At 36.1% G+C, this 14,755-nt stretch overlaps 2 protein-coding genes across 2 annotated transcripts in view; both read right to left on the bottom strand.

The window, feature by feature from the left end:
• Window positions 1-541: 541 nt before the first annotated feature.
• LOC145778330 (uncharacterized) lies at window positions 542-4,678 on the bottom strand. The gene is made up of 2 exons (XM_082589802.1): window positions 4,621-4,678; window positions 542-2,994 (listed from the first exon to the last, which is right to left on the bottom strand). The coding sequence occupies exon 2, from the start codon at window positions 2,979-2,981 to the stop codon at window positions 2,484-2,486; it is 498 nt and encodes a 165-aa protein (XP_082445928.1). The 5' UTR covers window positions 2,982-2,994; window positions 4,621-4,678; the 3' UTR covers window positions 542-2,483.
• A 3,886-nt stretch (window positions 4,679-8,564) lies between these two features.
• The window catches only part of LOC145769926 (electroneutral sodium bicarbonate exchanger 1-like), a 36,501-nt gene continuing 30,310 nt past the window's right edge, over window positions 8,565-14,755 (bottom strand). Inside the window, exons 26-27 of the mRNA XM_082581478.1 lie at window positions 13,870-13,968; window positions 8,565-13,721 (exon numbers count right to left, since the gene is read on the bottom strand). Of these exons, the coding sequence (XP_082437604.1) occupies window positions 13,643-13,721; window positions 13,870-13,968 (178 nt within the window). The 3' untranslated portion in view covers window positions 8,565-13,642. The remainder of the gene's footprint in view (window positions 13,722-13,869; window positions 13,969-14,755) is intronic.

The following is a 14,755-nucleotide window of genomic DNA, read 5'->3' on the forward strand; positions in this document are numbered from 1 at the left end:
TTTTAGACTAAACTTGCATTAGCCTACTTCGCTTGAAACCAGCTCAATTAACTTCAAAATGATGTTGACTTTCTTGACAGCAGTATCATGCGTAAACAAGGCCTGTCTCTTAGTGGTATATGAATTAAACTGCGACGCCATCTTTGAAAAATCTAGCAAGAAAGCAGCTGCGTTGAAGATAAGCTGAAGTAGGTTACGGAACTAAGTTGTTTTGAGTAGGCTAATGTCCACCACCTTCCAACGTAACCTCACCCGCCCCGACAGCTCATCCGATTGATGAAAGCCAAGATCACGAAACGGCGTTTCATCTCTTGAGGTGAGAACTTGAGCAGCACCTTTTATTGACTGCCATCCATTCTGCTGTACCTAGTGAATGGAATAATTCACAGACAACTATACTTCATTAAGTGGAAATTTGACTCCGTCAATCTCGGTGACCGGCACTGCGCCAGCGGTTCAAAGCCCCTACAAATATGCAAAACTGACAGTGGTAAGCTTTCACAGACGATTTCTATGTTCGATGATATAAACCCCAATAACCATAATTAGACGAGTTTATTCTCTTGTAAAATGTATAAATATCGTGTGGGCTTTTACTACTGTAAAATAGGCCTATTGAAAATATGATACTCGATGCCTGCCTAAGTTACTTTGGTCTCGAATAGAACACATTAATGATTTAAAATTACATGTACTGCAATTACAATAAAGCAAAAATATTTTCGTTTCAAATGCGCCATAGAACAATAATTCTTGAAAGCAAAGATAACAGGGTCTTTTACTGTTTCATTCATGCACTTCTCCGTAAATATATTGAAAAGAGAAGAGTTATGAAGAAGAACAATCAGCAGAAAATAAATATTGTATGGAAAAATACTAACTTCACATCGCAATACGCTGAAACTACGCAAAAATACAAAAAGTGTTATTGCATAAGACAAAAGTAAGCCTACCATTACATACTGTAAGTATTGCAATTTGCAATGAGCTACAGAAAATCCAATAAATATAATGAACCAATATTGCATGACAACCGTACACTATGGTGGGAATAGTTTTATAGATCTCTGGGTAAGAAATAAAACTAGTGGTTGAAAATCTTCTGTTGTGAAGAAGGGAGCGTTCTTGCTGGCTATACTCACTAATACAGCGAGCAATTGCGATTTGAAATTGCTAATTGTGTGATACTGATGAGCCCAGCCTCATGGGCGAAACACGGTGTCTATCGTTGTCAATTTTTGCTACAATCGGCTGCTGAGAAACATATAGTTTCTTCTGTATTGCGTTAAATTTCTTGGAAAACTCTAAACTTGTTAAAACGATACAAAATCTGTTCTCAATACATTACTACAGCGGTTTGCCTACAAAACAAGGTTTGCAACTAAAACAAGTCCTCTCGTTGATGAAGGAAGCTTGAATTTTACATTTTCCTCATCACAGAAAACAACAAACAACAGAATAAAATATTATAACTTTTAAATATAACATCTTTAACACTATATCGTAAATGGCAAATAAATTAATCTGATCTATTTGCATTAAATGATCTACTTGAACAAATTAAACCGGACATATCCCTAGAAGCTAGAATCGTCAGGCAGAAACTTTCATATTTTGGCCACATAATGAGAAGCAAATCAATGGAAAAAGACATCATGCTTGGTTTGGTCAGCGGAGGAAGAGGAAGGGGGCGCCAAAAAACAAGATGGCTTGGCACAATCGTAAATGACAGTGGTATGGGAGTGCATGAATTGAAGGAGGCTGGGTGGGATCGAGAGATGTGGAGAAAGATGACATATAGAGTGACCGAGAATCGTAAACAACTGAACGGATGAAGAAGAAGAAGACTTGCATTAAATATTCAAATAAGTCTAGGAGATCAAAAGTAAAATTTGCATAAACAAAAAGTATAAAATATTGCTCAACCGTAGAAAAATGATGTTTGGTATGTTGACTACTGAATGTGGACAACCAAAAGAAAAATCAGAAAATTTAGAATATTTTTCCTAGCTGGATTGGATTCGGCATGGAAAAGGTTTTCAACTGGCAATGCCTGGTGACGTGAAAACAATGTTGAAATAGAAAAAACAAATTTTCAATTGGAGTGTTATATTGACAATATTGTGTAGTTGGTCGGAAAATAAATCAATAAATACTTTTTTTTAAATAATTTTCTACAAATTCTTTTATAATAGCATTCACAATACAATACATATATACTTTATAAGTTTAAATTTTGAAAACTTTCTTTCATCAGATTCGTCATCAAGCCGAAGGTTCAAAGTTCAACGACCGAAGACTTGCATCCACCTGCTTTGGGCGTATGTCTTTTCTTTGATGACCGTTTGACGAAATCAATATCGAAGCGTAACTTTTTGTGTGGGGAAAACAAGCGATTGGTGTGTGAGTAAGCGTGCAATGTGAGACGCAAAGATGGCACATAATCCACAGAGCATCAAGTTACTTTCATAAACTGTATATAGTCAGATAATTTTCCAAGCGTCTAATAGTCCTTCGTCTTTGTGGCATGCAATTACTTCGTTAGTTTGTGCATTCAATTTGGCATAAAGATTTGTGTTACATTTTGGAACTAAGTAGAATGCACCGTCGTGTGGTTCTAAGTAAAAGAGCCTGTTGTCTATGGAGTTCTCGTCGATTTCAGTGAGACGTGTTTTTGCCGCAACAAACTGAAAAGGTTCTCCTTCCTTTTGAAACGTCACATATTTTGTAACTTCTTCTTTTTCATCGTAAACCCCAAACACGTGACATTCCTTTGGCTGGAAGGGCAAGCGCCAATATCTCATGGTGAAGTTTCCTTTCTCGGCTGTTAAATTGTACCTTGAAATCTCGTTCGTCCATTGATAATCATTGATTGAGTGAGCAATTGTCTTGCTTGTTGAGATATCAAATGGATCAACATTTAAAAATTTTGTCTGAACAGGTGAAAGCGGTTCTCTTCTATTTTGCCTTCTTGGTTCCATATTCTTTAGTTCACTGCAAATAACAGGATATTAGTTTAGGCCAGCTGATGTAAAAACAAAATAGGGTATTTCATTCGATGTCGTTTCATTTCGAAAAAAGTGCTCGTGTGTATAATATAGTTTAGCTTCGAAAAGAAACAATTATCCAATTATTTAGGTATACGAGAGTTCTACACAAAAACAATGCCTTTTCACTTTGATAAAAAACTTCACATTTTGCTTTTTTGTGAATGATTTTTGTTTGTGGAGGACTTCATTTCGCTTCGGCCAAAACGATCCGTTCCTTGTATTGACTTTACCATTCCGACTGTGATCTCATCTCGTGATTTTATTACGTCATGTTTTATCAGGCTACCACATTTTCGATACACTGATGGCAATTAAACCGTGTTGCTACCATTGCAACAAAGTCATGAATTGTCGTTTGAACTTTTATTGCGAAAGCTTTTGACTAGTTAAAGATTAAATAGAAAAAAATTAAGAACAACAGTTGGATGTAGAAGCATGGCTTCAACAAACTTTGACATGTTCATGCTTGCATGTTACAATTTGCAAACTACAGTAGGCTATGTCTAGATTTTGAAATGTAAAGCTAACGAAAATGTACATGAGGAAGACATCTGCATAGTCTTTAACATTGCTTTTTGATTATTTTTAGTGCAGTATCTTTTCTATGATAAAGCTTTGGTAGAGAGTTTGCTTTTTTGAATCATAGACAAGCAAAACAAAGTAACCTTAGCGGGTTTTACATTATGTATTACACACAAAACAAAATATATGTTATGTTCAAAAATATATGATCTGTTTCCCACCGCATAGTTTACTCGTAATCATTCTTGTATCATTTGTTCAGTTTGTGCTCTTTAGTCCAGAGTGTTGTTACAGTTACAGTTCAAAGTCAAATTTATCTTACAATTTTTATTTTATATATATAGCAGATTTAATTCCTGATGAGGACACACGTACGTGTCAAAAACGTTTGAGTTATTATGTTATATATTTTGTTTTGTGTGTAATACATTATGTTAAACCCGCTAAGATTTCTTTGTTTTGCTTGTCTATCTTTACTATGGAAAAGAACTGCCATTCTAAGTTTATAGATAAAAATACGTTTTTGTCAAGCATAGAAGCAGAAATAATTGGACAAATTTTTTTTTAAACAACATTGAGCTTTTATCTCACCCAACATTATTGAGCCAATTAACTACCTATCTAAATGAGACTATGTTCAAACAAAGTAGGGGCAGGGAGCTTGGGGGCTCGTCCCCAAACACTTTTGTGCTCCACCCCAAAAAGTATATTTTAATTATACTGCAACGTTTTAATAACATTGTAATTCATGTTGAATAACATTTGCCTCTCCAGCAATTGCTGTTACCCTGCAAATTTATTTTTAGCCATGTCACTGAAGCAACGCGGTCTTGCTTATAAAGCTCAATAATTAAAAAAAGCTAATCAGTAAGAACTCGTTTCTCTTCAGATGTAGATGCAAACTTATATCCAATTGCTTTGTTATTGCCAAATAACTTACAGCTGAGCAAACCGCATTTTTAAAGCCATTCTAAATATTCAAATAAGCTTTTACATGGTCGCTTAAGGCTCGGTTGCTGAAGTAAAGTAAAAGTGCATTTGCGCTTACCTGCTTTTTGATTCACTTAAAAACTCCAACACGCAAGGACACTTTGTTGTTACTTTCATCAGACTTATCACAGAATGCAGACTGATACTCTTATCTGCTGTTTATATTGCCGAAGCAGAAGTCAGTGTAAATAAAACAGTCTCGTAACAACCATCGAGGGAGTTTTTGAAGCCAATCGCCTCTGTAATTGTGTAAATATTAATAAAAGTTAATATTACCTAGTACATGCTGGTAATCGTGGCCGGTAATCGTTTCGTTAAGATGGAAGAAACGACCACTGGTAAACATGCACAAAGAACTATTAACCTTTATTAATATTTACACAATTACAGCTTGTCCAGTCGTCAATTTCATCTATCTTGGTCTTTCCTTTTATAATAATTAAGCCACATTTTTTTAGATCACATTCACTTTTGCATTCTTGTCTGCACAATTGGTGAAAATAGAATCTGAAGTAGGGTCAGGCACATAGAACATAGGCTATATTTAAGAAGGGTCAACCACGTAGGACCATGCGCGCACAGAAAATGTATTGATATTCTGGCGTAAATAGCTCCCGGGATGTATGTGGGGAAGTTCAAATCTAATTTGAGTATGATATGTCAGAATTGTCTAATCACTTTTATTGTCTTTTTTTTCAGAAATCGTGTTCTATTTTGATCTGTAGCTTACGTTTGCTTGCTGAAAAAAAAGCTATTTTCTGCTTAACTCTAAATTAGGGCATGAAAAACGTACTTTTCCGTGTGCAAACGTGTTTGACGTAAAAGAAATTATAAGATAAAAAACCGTGATTTTCAGTAATTTTTATTTCGAGTGTTACTCGCTTTTGATCTTTTCTAAAGTATCAAATTTTGAGGAGTTTTAGATTTTACCCTATCGAAAATAATCAGGTACTAACATAACACGGTATAAAACACACTACCGTATAATATACGTATTACAAGCATGCCGTATCCGACCCAGCTTTCCTACGACCTTACATTGTCGTTAGCCTGATAGGCTAGCTTACGTTGTTACTTTCTGGGTTCCTGCACTTGTTCGTTGAATTCTGCATACCAAATTATCGGGTTATGTCTCCTGTAAGTCGGTTAAATGCTTGTGTCAATATTTTTTCAACCATATTCTACTTGTGTTGTCACGTCAGTTTCTAGAACATCCAGTGTGTGATTACCCAGACAACAAAAAAGTCGTGTTTGACATTCTTCTTCGTCGTCGTGTGAGCCTCTGGGGTCGAAGGTCTATCCTTTCACCAACCCAGATTCACGATACTCCCGACTACACTGAAAGGCCATTAGAAAGCAGCCAGTCATTGGTTTCATCATCCAAGACACACAGACCTTCCACTCCATTAGACAGAGTTGAAGATGTTGCAGCCATTGATGATCTGTTCCTAGGCACTACATTCACAGGAAGAGACCATTTCCTATTGGTGCATGGAAGCGGAAAATTCCGACGCCCGTGCAAAGACGGTTGAAGTGCACCCACGTCTGTCTTTGTAGTGTCAGACCAATGGGGCGCGTGTTAGCGTCAGAAATGAACGAATGGAGTTTGGTGGTACGGTACTTGACTTCCATTCAGTATTTCATTTATGGTCCGCCCAATTAGCCGTATAGATTCAACGTCTGCAGGCAATAATTTCTACTCATATTTGAAATGTTTCAGCTAGATTTTCAACAAAATTAAGCTTTACTGGTACTCACTTTAATCAGGCGCAATCAACCGTTCACATGGATGTTTTGTTTTCGGCTAGACATGTCATCCTAGACACGTTTTTCTGCTAGGAGTATTTTTATGAAATCAAAGAGTCAGAAAAAAGTTTAGAAAAAACAACTATGTATAAGAGGTCCAGCTGTTTGGAGTGTAATTCCAAACCATCTAAAAGCTTAATTTGTTATTTGTCTCAAACCATGAATGAAAAAAAGGTTTATGTTGCATATCGCAGCTTGTACTGACGCTACTTTACACACTTCGCATTATTGAGAAGAGAATTCTCAGAAGTACAAGCTTCTAGTCAGGAACTTTTTTTTAATGTTTTGATGATGCCATTGCGACGAAAAAGAAACTTTGAACTGTCGAGTTGTTGGTACCATGGAAAATTTACCGTAGAAGAAAATAACTAGACACATTTTAATTGTTGTTTTTGCTTACAAGATAATTATTCCAGGAACTGACAAATTTTTGTAAGATTTTAACTCTGTAAATATTTACATTGTTATCACAGGCATACCTGTAGCTACGTAACTCTGCGTAGCCACAGGTTTGTATAGCTAGGAAACTCAAGAGTTAATGTTACTACGTACACTGTGGTAGGTTACTGGACCTACCTCAATTGGTTATCGCGACTTTGCGTTCGGACTAAGAAGGTTTCCTGTGCAGATTGCAACCGGTGCTTTCCCGTAGGCTACGTGTGGTTTGCTTCAACTAATCGCAACTTTTGGTTTAAAGATTCTCAAAGCAGTTTCTCTATTTGTTGATGAGCTGACGTGTTTGGTCAATTTATAGCCTAATTCTTAGAAAAAATTAAATATTTTACGATTAGGCCATGCGTTATTTTTTAACGTTTAATTTAACTGCCACGCTTTTTTAATGCACTTCTCAAAATTTAGCTTGAGCAAGGCTTTGTGAGAACGGTAACTGCTAGAAAAAAATCAAAACATGAAAGTTGTTGCATTTTCAACAGTCTTTTACAGAATGTTTACAGATTTTGTGTATTTTTTTTTTAAAAATGCCATAAATGACTAAAATTTCTGACAAACTACAAAAATTCTGTGGTTTTTTTGATTTTTTTTTTCCGTTTAGATATCTGAAAAAAAAATCTTCAAACTGCGCCAAACTTCACCGGTAGATGTCAGGCAAGTGTTATTCTTTCCATAGAAAGGTTGTCACGGAGTACAGAGATATTTATGCGTTATGCGAAGAAAGAACTTCACTTTGCGCAAAAAAATAGAAATTCTCTGTAAATCATTGAAAATTGCAGAAAAAGTTTGCAGAAAAAAATTGCAGAAATACAAACCTAGTAATTTTATTCAAATTTTAGACAATACAAGTCTTCCTCTTTCTAAAAAAGTCAGACTCATGCAGTTTGGCAAACAAGTGTGTATTTTTTAGGGCTTGTGCTCAAGATGTCCAGAGGTTGGCAGTGAAAGTGTGACATATTTGTTTGGTCATTGGCATGTCATCTATTGGTATGATAAAAATTACGTCGTTTAAGCATGATGTAAAAGTTACATCACAAGGAAAACAGTAACAAGATTCGTTAAACTTGATATCAACAAAAGTACCGCTCATCAGCTTAAATTGAAAGCAAACATTAGTTTTCCAATTCAAACTGTAAACCGCCAACAACTTTTACCAAAATGAAAAGATTTTATATCAGAATATTCAGGTCTAAATTTGTATGATAAACTGTGAATCATCAATTGGTTCGTAAGCAATCGATTCCACTCAGTAAAAAAATATCTTATTGTCATGTAAAGACGTAACTCGCCTTAATGTTTTTTTTAAATCTCAAGCTACTTTAGAATCTATGGCTTACTTTTTTATACGCAGGTGTTTGATATTAATATTACCAAAGCAACGATAGAACTACATGCTAACAGGGGTCGGCAACCTACGGCCCGCGGGCCAGGTCCGGCCCGCCAGGCGCTTCGTTCCGGCCCGCGAGCAGTTCCAAGCAAAAGCACGCAATTCGGCCCGCGACGATAAATAAGTTGTTTTTCGCATGCTAAAATCATAGTGCAACAAAACCACGAATACTACCTCGTGCTACAAGTTATATGCTTCATTGCACACGTTTCATTTTTGTGCAAAAGTTTAACTAGACTGATTCAATAAGATGATGCAATCTTGAACAAGCCAGATGACATCTATCACAATGCTGGAAATCAAGAAAAAGGAAATTTTTGCTGGAAATCAAAAAAAAGAAAAAGGGAATCACACGACTGTGATTGCAACTAGTTGATATATTTCAAAATTTAGATTCCAACAGTTGGTAGGAGTAACGATGGCAAAACGCAGAAAAGTGGATTTGGAAAAACGAAGTTTTCAGCAAGAGTGGACTGAGAAATACTTTTTTATCGAGCATTATGGCAAAGCAGTTTGTTTGATATGTCATACAAATTTCTTGTTCCCATATCAAAACTGACTTTGGCAATTTGGCAAAAAAATGCAAACAACATCAACATTCACATTAAATTGTTACACACATTTGTTCTTTTAATAATCGGTTTCAAAGTAATAAATTCCTTTTATCATATCAATGAACATATTATATAAGCATGAATAGGAGTGTAAAACGCCGTGCAATTTATGGGTAAGATATTCGCGTTTCAGAAAAGCTGTCCCGGCAGTTACGGCCCGCCAGTATATTTTATTTTATCAAATTGGCCCACGGCTCAAAAAGGTTGCCGACCCCTGTGCTAGACCTTGGATTGTGCAATGAAAGTGTACATTGATTTTTGGTGACGTGAAAGTGCAAATAACATGCTGTGTAAAAGACCACATGAAGGCAGTACCACAAACAAACACTTTGCACTAGCGGCATCAGCGAGCAATACGGTGAACAAGTCCACAGAATTAACAAAAAATAAATTTTAATTTGTTGGTTTTGAAACCCAAACATTTTTCCTTTGCAACTCATGCTTCTGGTTATTCCTTGTTAATTCTATGGCCATGTGTAATGTTTTACCGCGGCAAACGGCAGTTGCCATTCGGTAAATTTGGAACGGCTGTCAGCATTCAGATTACAGGTTCGAATCCACGTGAACACTATGTTTTTATCTTCAATGTAATTTTCACGTTTTACTGTGGGCAACCAAAAATACAACATTTCGGTTTAATGGGAAATAACATAAGCAGCAATGGATAGTCCCACCATACTACTCATAGACGAAGAAGATAACAGTTTTAGTTTTGGAAAGGTTTTCTACACATGAATTTATAATCGATGTTTTAGACTATTTTGACAAAGAATAAATATTTTTTCAAAAGATACAAAGCAAAAATAGTCATTTAATGATAATTATTTGTTATAATTATGTCCATTCGTTAACTTGAAATATGAAACTGATTAATGACCTTGCTTTGACATTTACTTAGTTTTAGCAGGACATCAGTTTGTTGAAAATTTTCACTTATTGTTTGATCATGATACACAACTTCTGCAGATTAGATCATAATGAAACGTGAAAAAGCGAAACGTAAAAATTTTAACATTATTTTTTTAACAAATAACTTCTGGTGTGTTGGAGATAACTGTCTCGATTGAAGAATGGACCACGTGATTTCAAAGTCACATGACAAAAAAGTTTTAAAAAAGTTCAAACATTTCGTTATCAAGATTGTTACGTCATGGATTTCTATTACGTCATCTGCATTGATGTCATCACTTTCAAGTAAACTATATGACCATCACCAACAAGGTAGATATAACACTCTCAAAGATTCAACTTGAAAACTTGATTTTTTTTCCACGTAAAGAGTTTAAGATACCACCTACTTTTTCATCCTTTATAAATAGAAAATTGAAAGTTCAAAGTATAATCAGTAAGCTAATGCATCAGAAAACAGCGTTAACTAATGTGGAATTAACGTTAAGTTACGTAAGACTATCAGATGAATTTGGCACATGCGGCTTTCACATTTCAAAGTGTATTCTTAACCAACTATAAGCGCAAGTTGCAGCTACAAAGGTGGTAAAGATTAAATAAGGCTGTTCACGAGGCATTTAGTTAAAAAACATGATATACGTTCTTCTGGTGCAAACTAAGCTAAACTATCACAAGCTGTATGAGGAGTAAAAGCAAATTACCACCTCATACATCTTGTGATAGTTCAGCTTAGTTTGCACCAGCAGAACGTACATTATGTTATGTATACAAAAGTGGGTTACATTTTGGAATGCGGCAAAGCTGCGAAAAGTATTTGGAAAAAACACAACTTTGTCGAAATAACGGACTTCTGAAAATAACAATCAAAACATTGTCAGATCTATGTGTGAGATAAAGCTGCTATCGATGTTTGTTTGCCTGACCACCTGACAACAAATCTCTGAAGCATTCAATATGGGGATTCCGTGTAGTTTCAGAAAACTGTATGTTTCTTGGCAGTCGAATGTAGCAAGAATTTACAGCGATATGCAACGTGTTTCGCTCGTTGGTAGGGCTCATCAGTATCGCATCACTAATTCATGGTGCAGAATATCGATCACTGCCTTTACCAGTCAGTTCAGTTCAGTTTGTTTTTATTTCTGTCAATACGTATAGTTATTTTTTCCAAGTAAAAAAAAAAACTGATCAAAGCCTTTTCGACATCTTTGCTAGGACGTGATGTGTATCTAAACCACTTCTAGACAACCTATGTGTACAATAGTAGGTTACAAAACTTATCAAACATGTCAGGGCGATTGACAATTTAATGATTTGTTGTTGCTTAACATAAGGCAGTAAACCTTGGTATCATTAATTATCTGACAATAACTCAGGGACGTATAGCCACAAGGAGGGAGGGGGTTAGGGGAGAAATCGCCTTCCAAAATTGTGTCTTTCCTACCTTAAAATGGGGGTGTCCGAAGTTTTCTTGGTAAACAGTTGTTCGTAAAACAATTGTTCGTAAAATTAATTCTTTGTAAACACAATTCTTCGTAAGGTATTTCTTCGGGCATGCAATTGACCGAAATACTAATTGTTCGTCAACAAATGTTCATTAAAGTTAGGCTACAGTTTTTTTTAAATAGTTACAATTATGTATGAACAATTAATTAGGGTAGCTTATATGCTAGAGAAGTGCTAATTCTGCTTAAAGGCGTGCTGTACCTGTAGAGTGTAGACGAGCAGACAGAGTATAGAGTCCCTGATTCAGAATGGCATTACAGTTTGTGAGCAGCGAAAAAGGAAAGCCAAAACTTTTGTATAGTGGCTAGCTTTATTACAAAGATTATAGTGCACTTAACGCACAAGGGCAAGAAACTACTTATTGGAAATGTGAGCATTTTCTTAAGAAATGTCCTGCACGAGTAACAACTGCTATGGCAGCCATTGTACAATCCAGAGGTGAGCACAATCATGCTGGAGATGCTGGTCATGTCGAAGCAGCAAAGGTCATGGAAAATATTCGTTGTACAGCAAAAAACAGTCGTGATGCACCAAGTTACCTAGTCTCAGCAGAAACTATTGGACTCAGTCAAGCCACGGCAGCAAAACTGCCAAGTGTGCGGAGCATGAAAAGAACAATCACCAAAGTGCGGTTGAAGGAAAATGCAGGCCCACGAATCCCATTTTCTTTCCGTTACATAGTGCTTCCAGTAGAGTACAAGCAAACGTTTGATGGTATAACATTTTTGGCCTATGATTCTGGGCCTGCAGATAACCGTATGGTCCTCTTTGCCACTGAAAGAAATCTGCAGCTCCTTGCCCGTTCAAAGCACTGGTATGCTGATGGCACCTTCAAGACAGTGCTTTCACTGTTTGAACAGCTTTACACAATGCACGGACTGAAGGAAAACACTTCAGTGCCTCTGGTGTAAGCCCTGCTGGGTGACAAAAGGAGAGGAACATACATTCATCTGCTGCAAAAGATCAAGGAGTTGTTACCTGCTATTGCTGTTCCAGAGACAATCATGACTGACTTTGAGATGGCCATGGTCAATGCAGTAAGCAAAGAGTACCACTTTCAACTCACCGTGGCTGTTTCTTCCATTTGTGCCAGTGCATTTGGAGAAAGACGCAATCAAGTGGCCTGAAGGAGCAGTACGAGACAAGTGCAGAGTTTGCTCTGAGGCTGCTCATGGGGAACTAATGTTATTGATGCACCTCCGAAGCTTTGCTATTGGTTAAAAATCACGTTGCCTTTGCTCACTATATGATATAAACATGCCAACATACAGTCAAACGAATACCAATAAAGTACAGTAGAATCAGAAAGTCAATTCCCAATATAAACAATGAATATCACCGAGACAAAAAAGCTATGCACAAAGTAGAAAAGCTTTCAAACAAAACTTTAGACATGATAGCAGCCTCTAGAACCGAGTTAGCTGCTACTGTGATACAAATACGCTATTGCAATACTAGATTGAAACCGGTAAATAATTAAGTACGATGGATGAGATCGATTTGAAAACGACTGAACAAGTGAAAACCCGAGCTTTAAAACTACTTAACTCATATTTTGTACAAATTGAGTCATCCTCAAAAATAGGTTGTACAGTATGATGGTCAATGCCGGTGTTGGCGCAAAATTTGATTTAAAAAACTGCTCAATTTCGCTATAACACCCAGATTGCATAGAATAAAAGACAAAATACTGTAACGTTGAAAAAACTGTCTTCAACTTCATTTATCTCAAAAGCCATATTTTGGAGTTAAGTAGCTTTTCAACTCAGGTCTTCTTACTCTTCATATGCTAATGTGCTACTGAAATAGAAATCAGTAACTAATTGCGCAAAATCGATGAGAACAATTTGAAAACAGAAGAACAAGTACTGAAAAAAATAGCACATAAGGTACCATTTACATCTTACAGTTTACTTCAAATATACAATGGAAAGTAAACAATGGAATATGGCACAATGGAATAAGAAAAGGCAGTGTAAAAGATGACATAAGTGATAAACTAATATTAGTTTCTTAAACATATTTAATGAAATATTAATAAACAAATTGAAAAATCTAATAATTGATTAAATAAGTAGCCTATTTTATAAATTTAATTGATTCAATGTGACACAATTTTCGTAATAACTTCCATTACTATTCAGTTAACAAAACTAAAACCAGGTCATGGTTTAGAGCAGCCAAATCGATTCAAACTCTCCATACAATCTGCATAGCCAGAGGTTTAAAATATTAAACAAGGTTTGTTGGTGTTTAACTTTAAAAACAGTTTAACGTTCAGGGTACCTTAAACTAAACACATTTAAGTTTAAAAAACGTTTAAAATGTTCAACTTAAAAAAACTTTTGGATTTGTGCCGGTATAATGCTAGGTGATGGTTGTAAGCTGTTTGGTGCAGATGTGGTTGTAGATTAGAAAGGATGGTTATTATTGGAACCATTTTGTTCGGCGAAATGGTTGTCGTTTGATGGTTCGCCTGATTTCAAAGACCTAAAGTGACAAAAATAGACTTAGTTTAAAAAGTAACAGAAAATGAAGTCCAGATGCTTTAAAAAACGTAAAATCAGCAAAATAAGATAGCACAATTTTTTTTACTTTCTTTTGCATGTACATAAACTTTAATATGTAGCCTACTGACCGATTCCGCAACTCAGATGGACTTTCAGAGTCTCCGTTCAAGGGTTTGTCCACATCTGTTGTCTGTCCTGCGTCATCAATGTCATTTCTGCTGGTTGACCTGCAAAGTATTATGACCTCATTGTGGTGTCGTCCAAATTTATCTTTTGATGCTGTTTCAGTAAACGCAGACAGAGAAGTCTCTCAAACCGGTATGGACGTTAGCTGTTAACGTTCTAGCAAAACCTAAGGCGGAATGTTGAGTTGATACTGGTATCCCCATACAGATGCAGATGTCCTCATCATGTGCCTGCGGGGGGATCTATAGTAGTATTAGTAGTATTTATCTTTTTACTCGTTGATTTGCTTCTGCATCTTTGCAATTTGATGTAACTTCATTACTACCCTTCTTCATTATCAAACTCTACCAATTTTCTTCTACGCAGATTTGAAATTGGAACTTCAATCAACCTACATCAACTGTTCATCATTTACTCACGGTAGTGCATACCTGGGCTATTCTTTGAGTTCTTTTCAAGCATAGCCAATGTTTATTGTACTAGAGATATTACAGTACAAGACGAGCAGTTCTGCATTTCCGGCCACAATACAAGAGTCAATCGCCAATTTAACAGCTTTTTACGCCTTGTCACTAACTTGCTTTCAACAAAAACCTTATTTGACTGTAAAGCCAACTTCACTTTTCTGATATAACCCATAAATGGTAGGCTACAATATTATCTAAATCAGAAGAAAAAAAAACGTAACCAGTTTATCTAGAGCTGATATCTAGAGTTGTATCTAGAGTTTATCTAGAGTTGCGGATAAACCAACAGCGGATGTAGTTACGCATCTCTATGATCAAAAATCCCTACACTGCAGTTATCCCACAAAGCCAGAAGTTGGTG

The sequence above is a fragment of the Aplidium turbinatum genome, chromosome 1, assembly GCF_918807975.1.
Source record: "Aplidium turbinatum chromosome 1, kaAplTurb1.1, whole genome shotgun sequence".
Classification (NCBI taxonomy): Eukaryota; Metazoa; Chordata; class Ascidiacea; order Aplousobranchia; family Polyclinidae; genus Aplidium; species Aplidium turbinatum.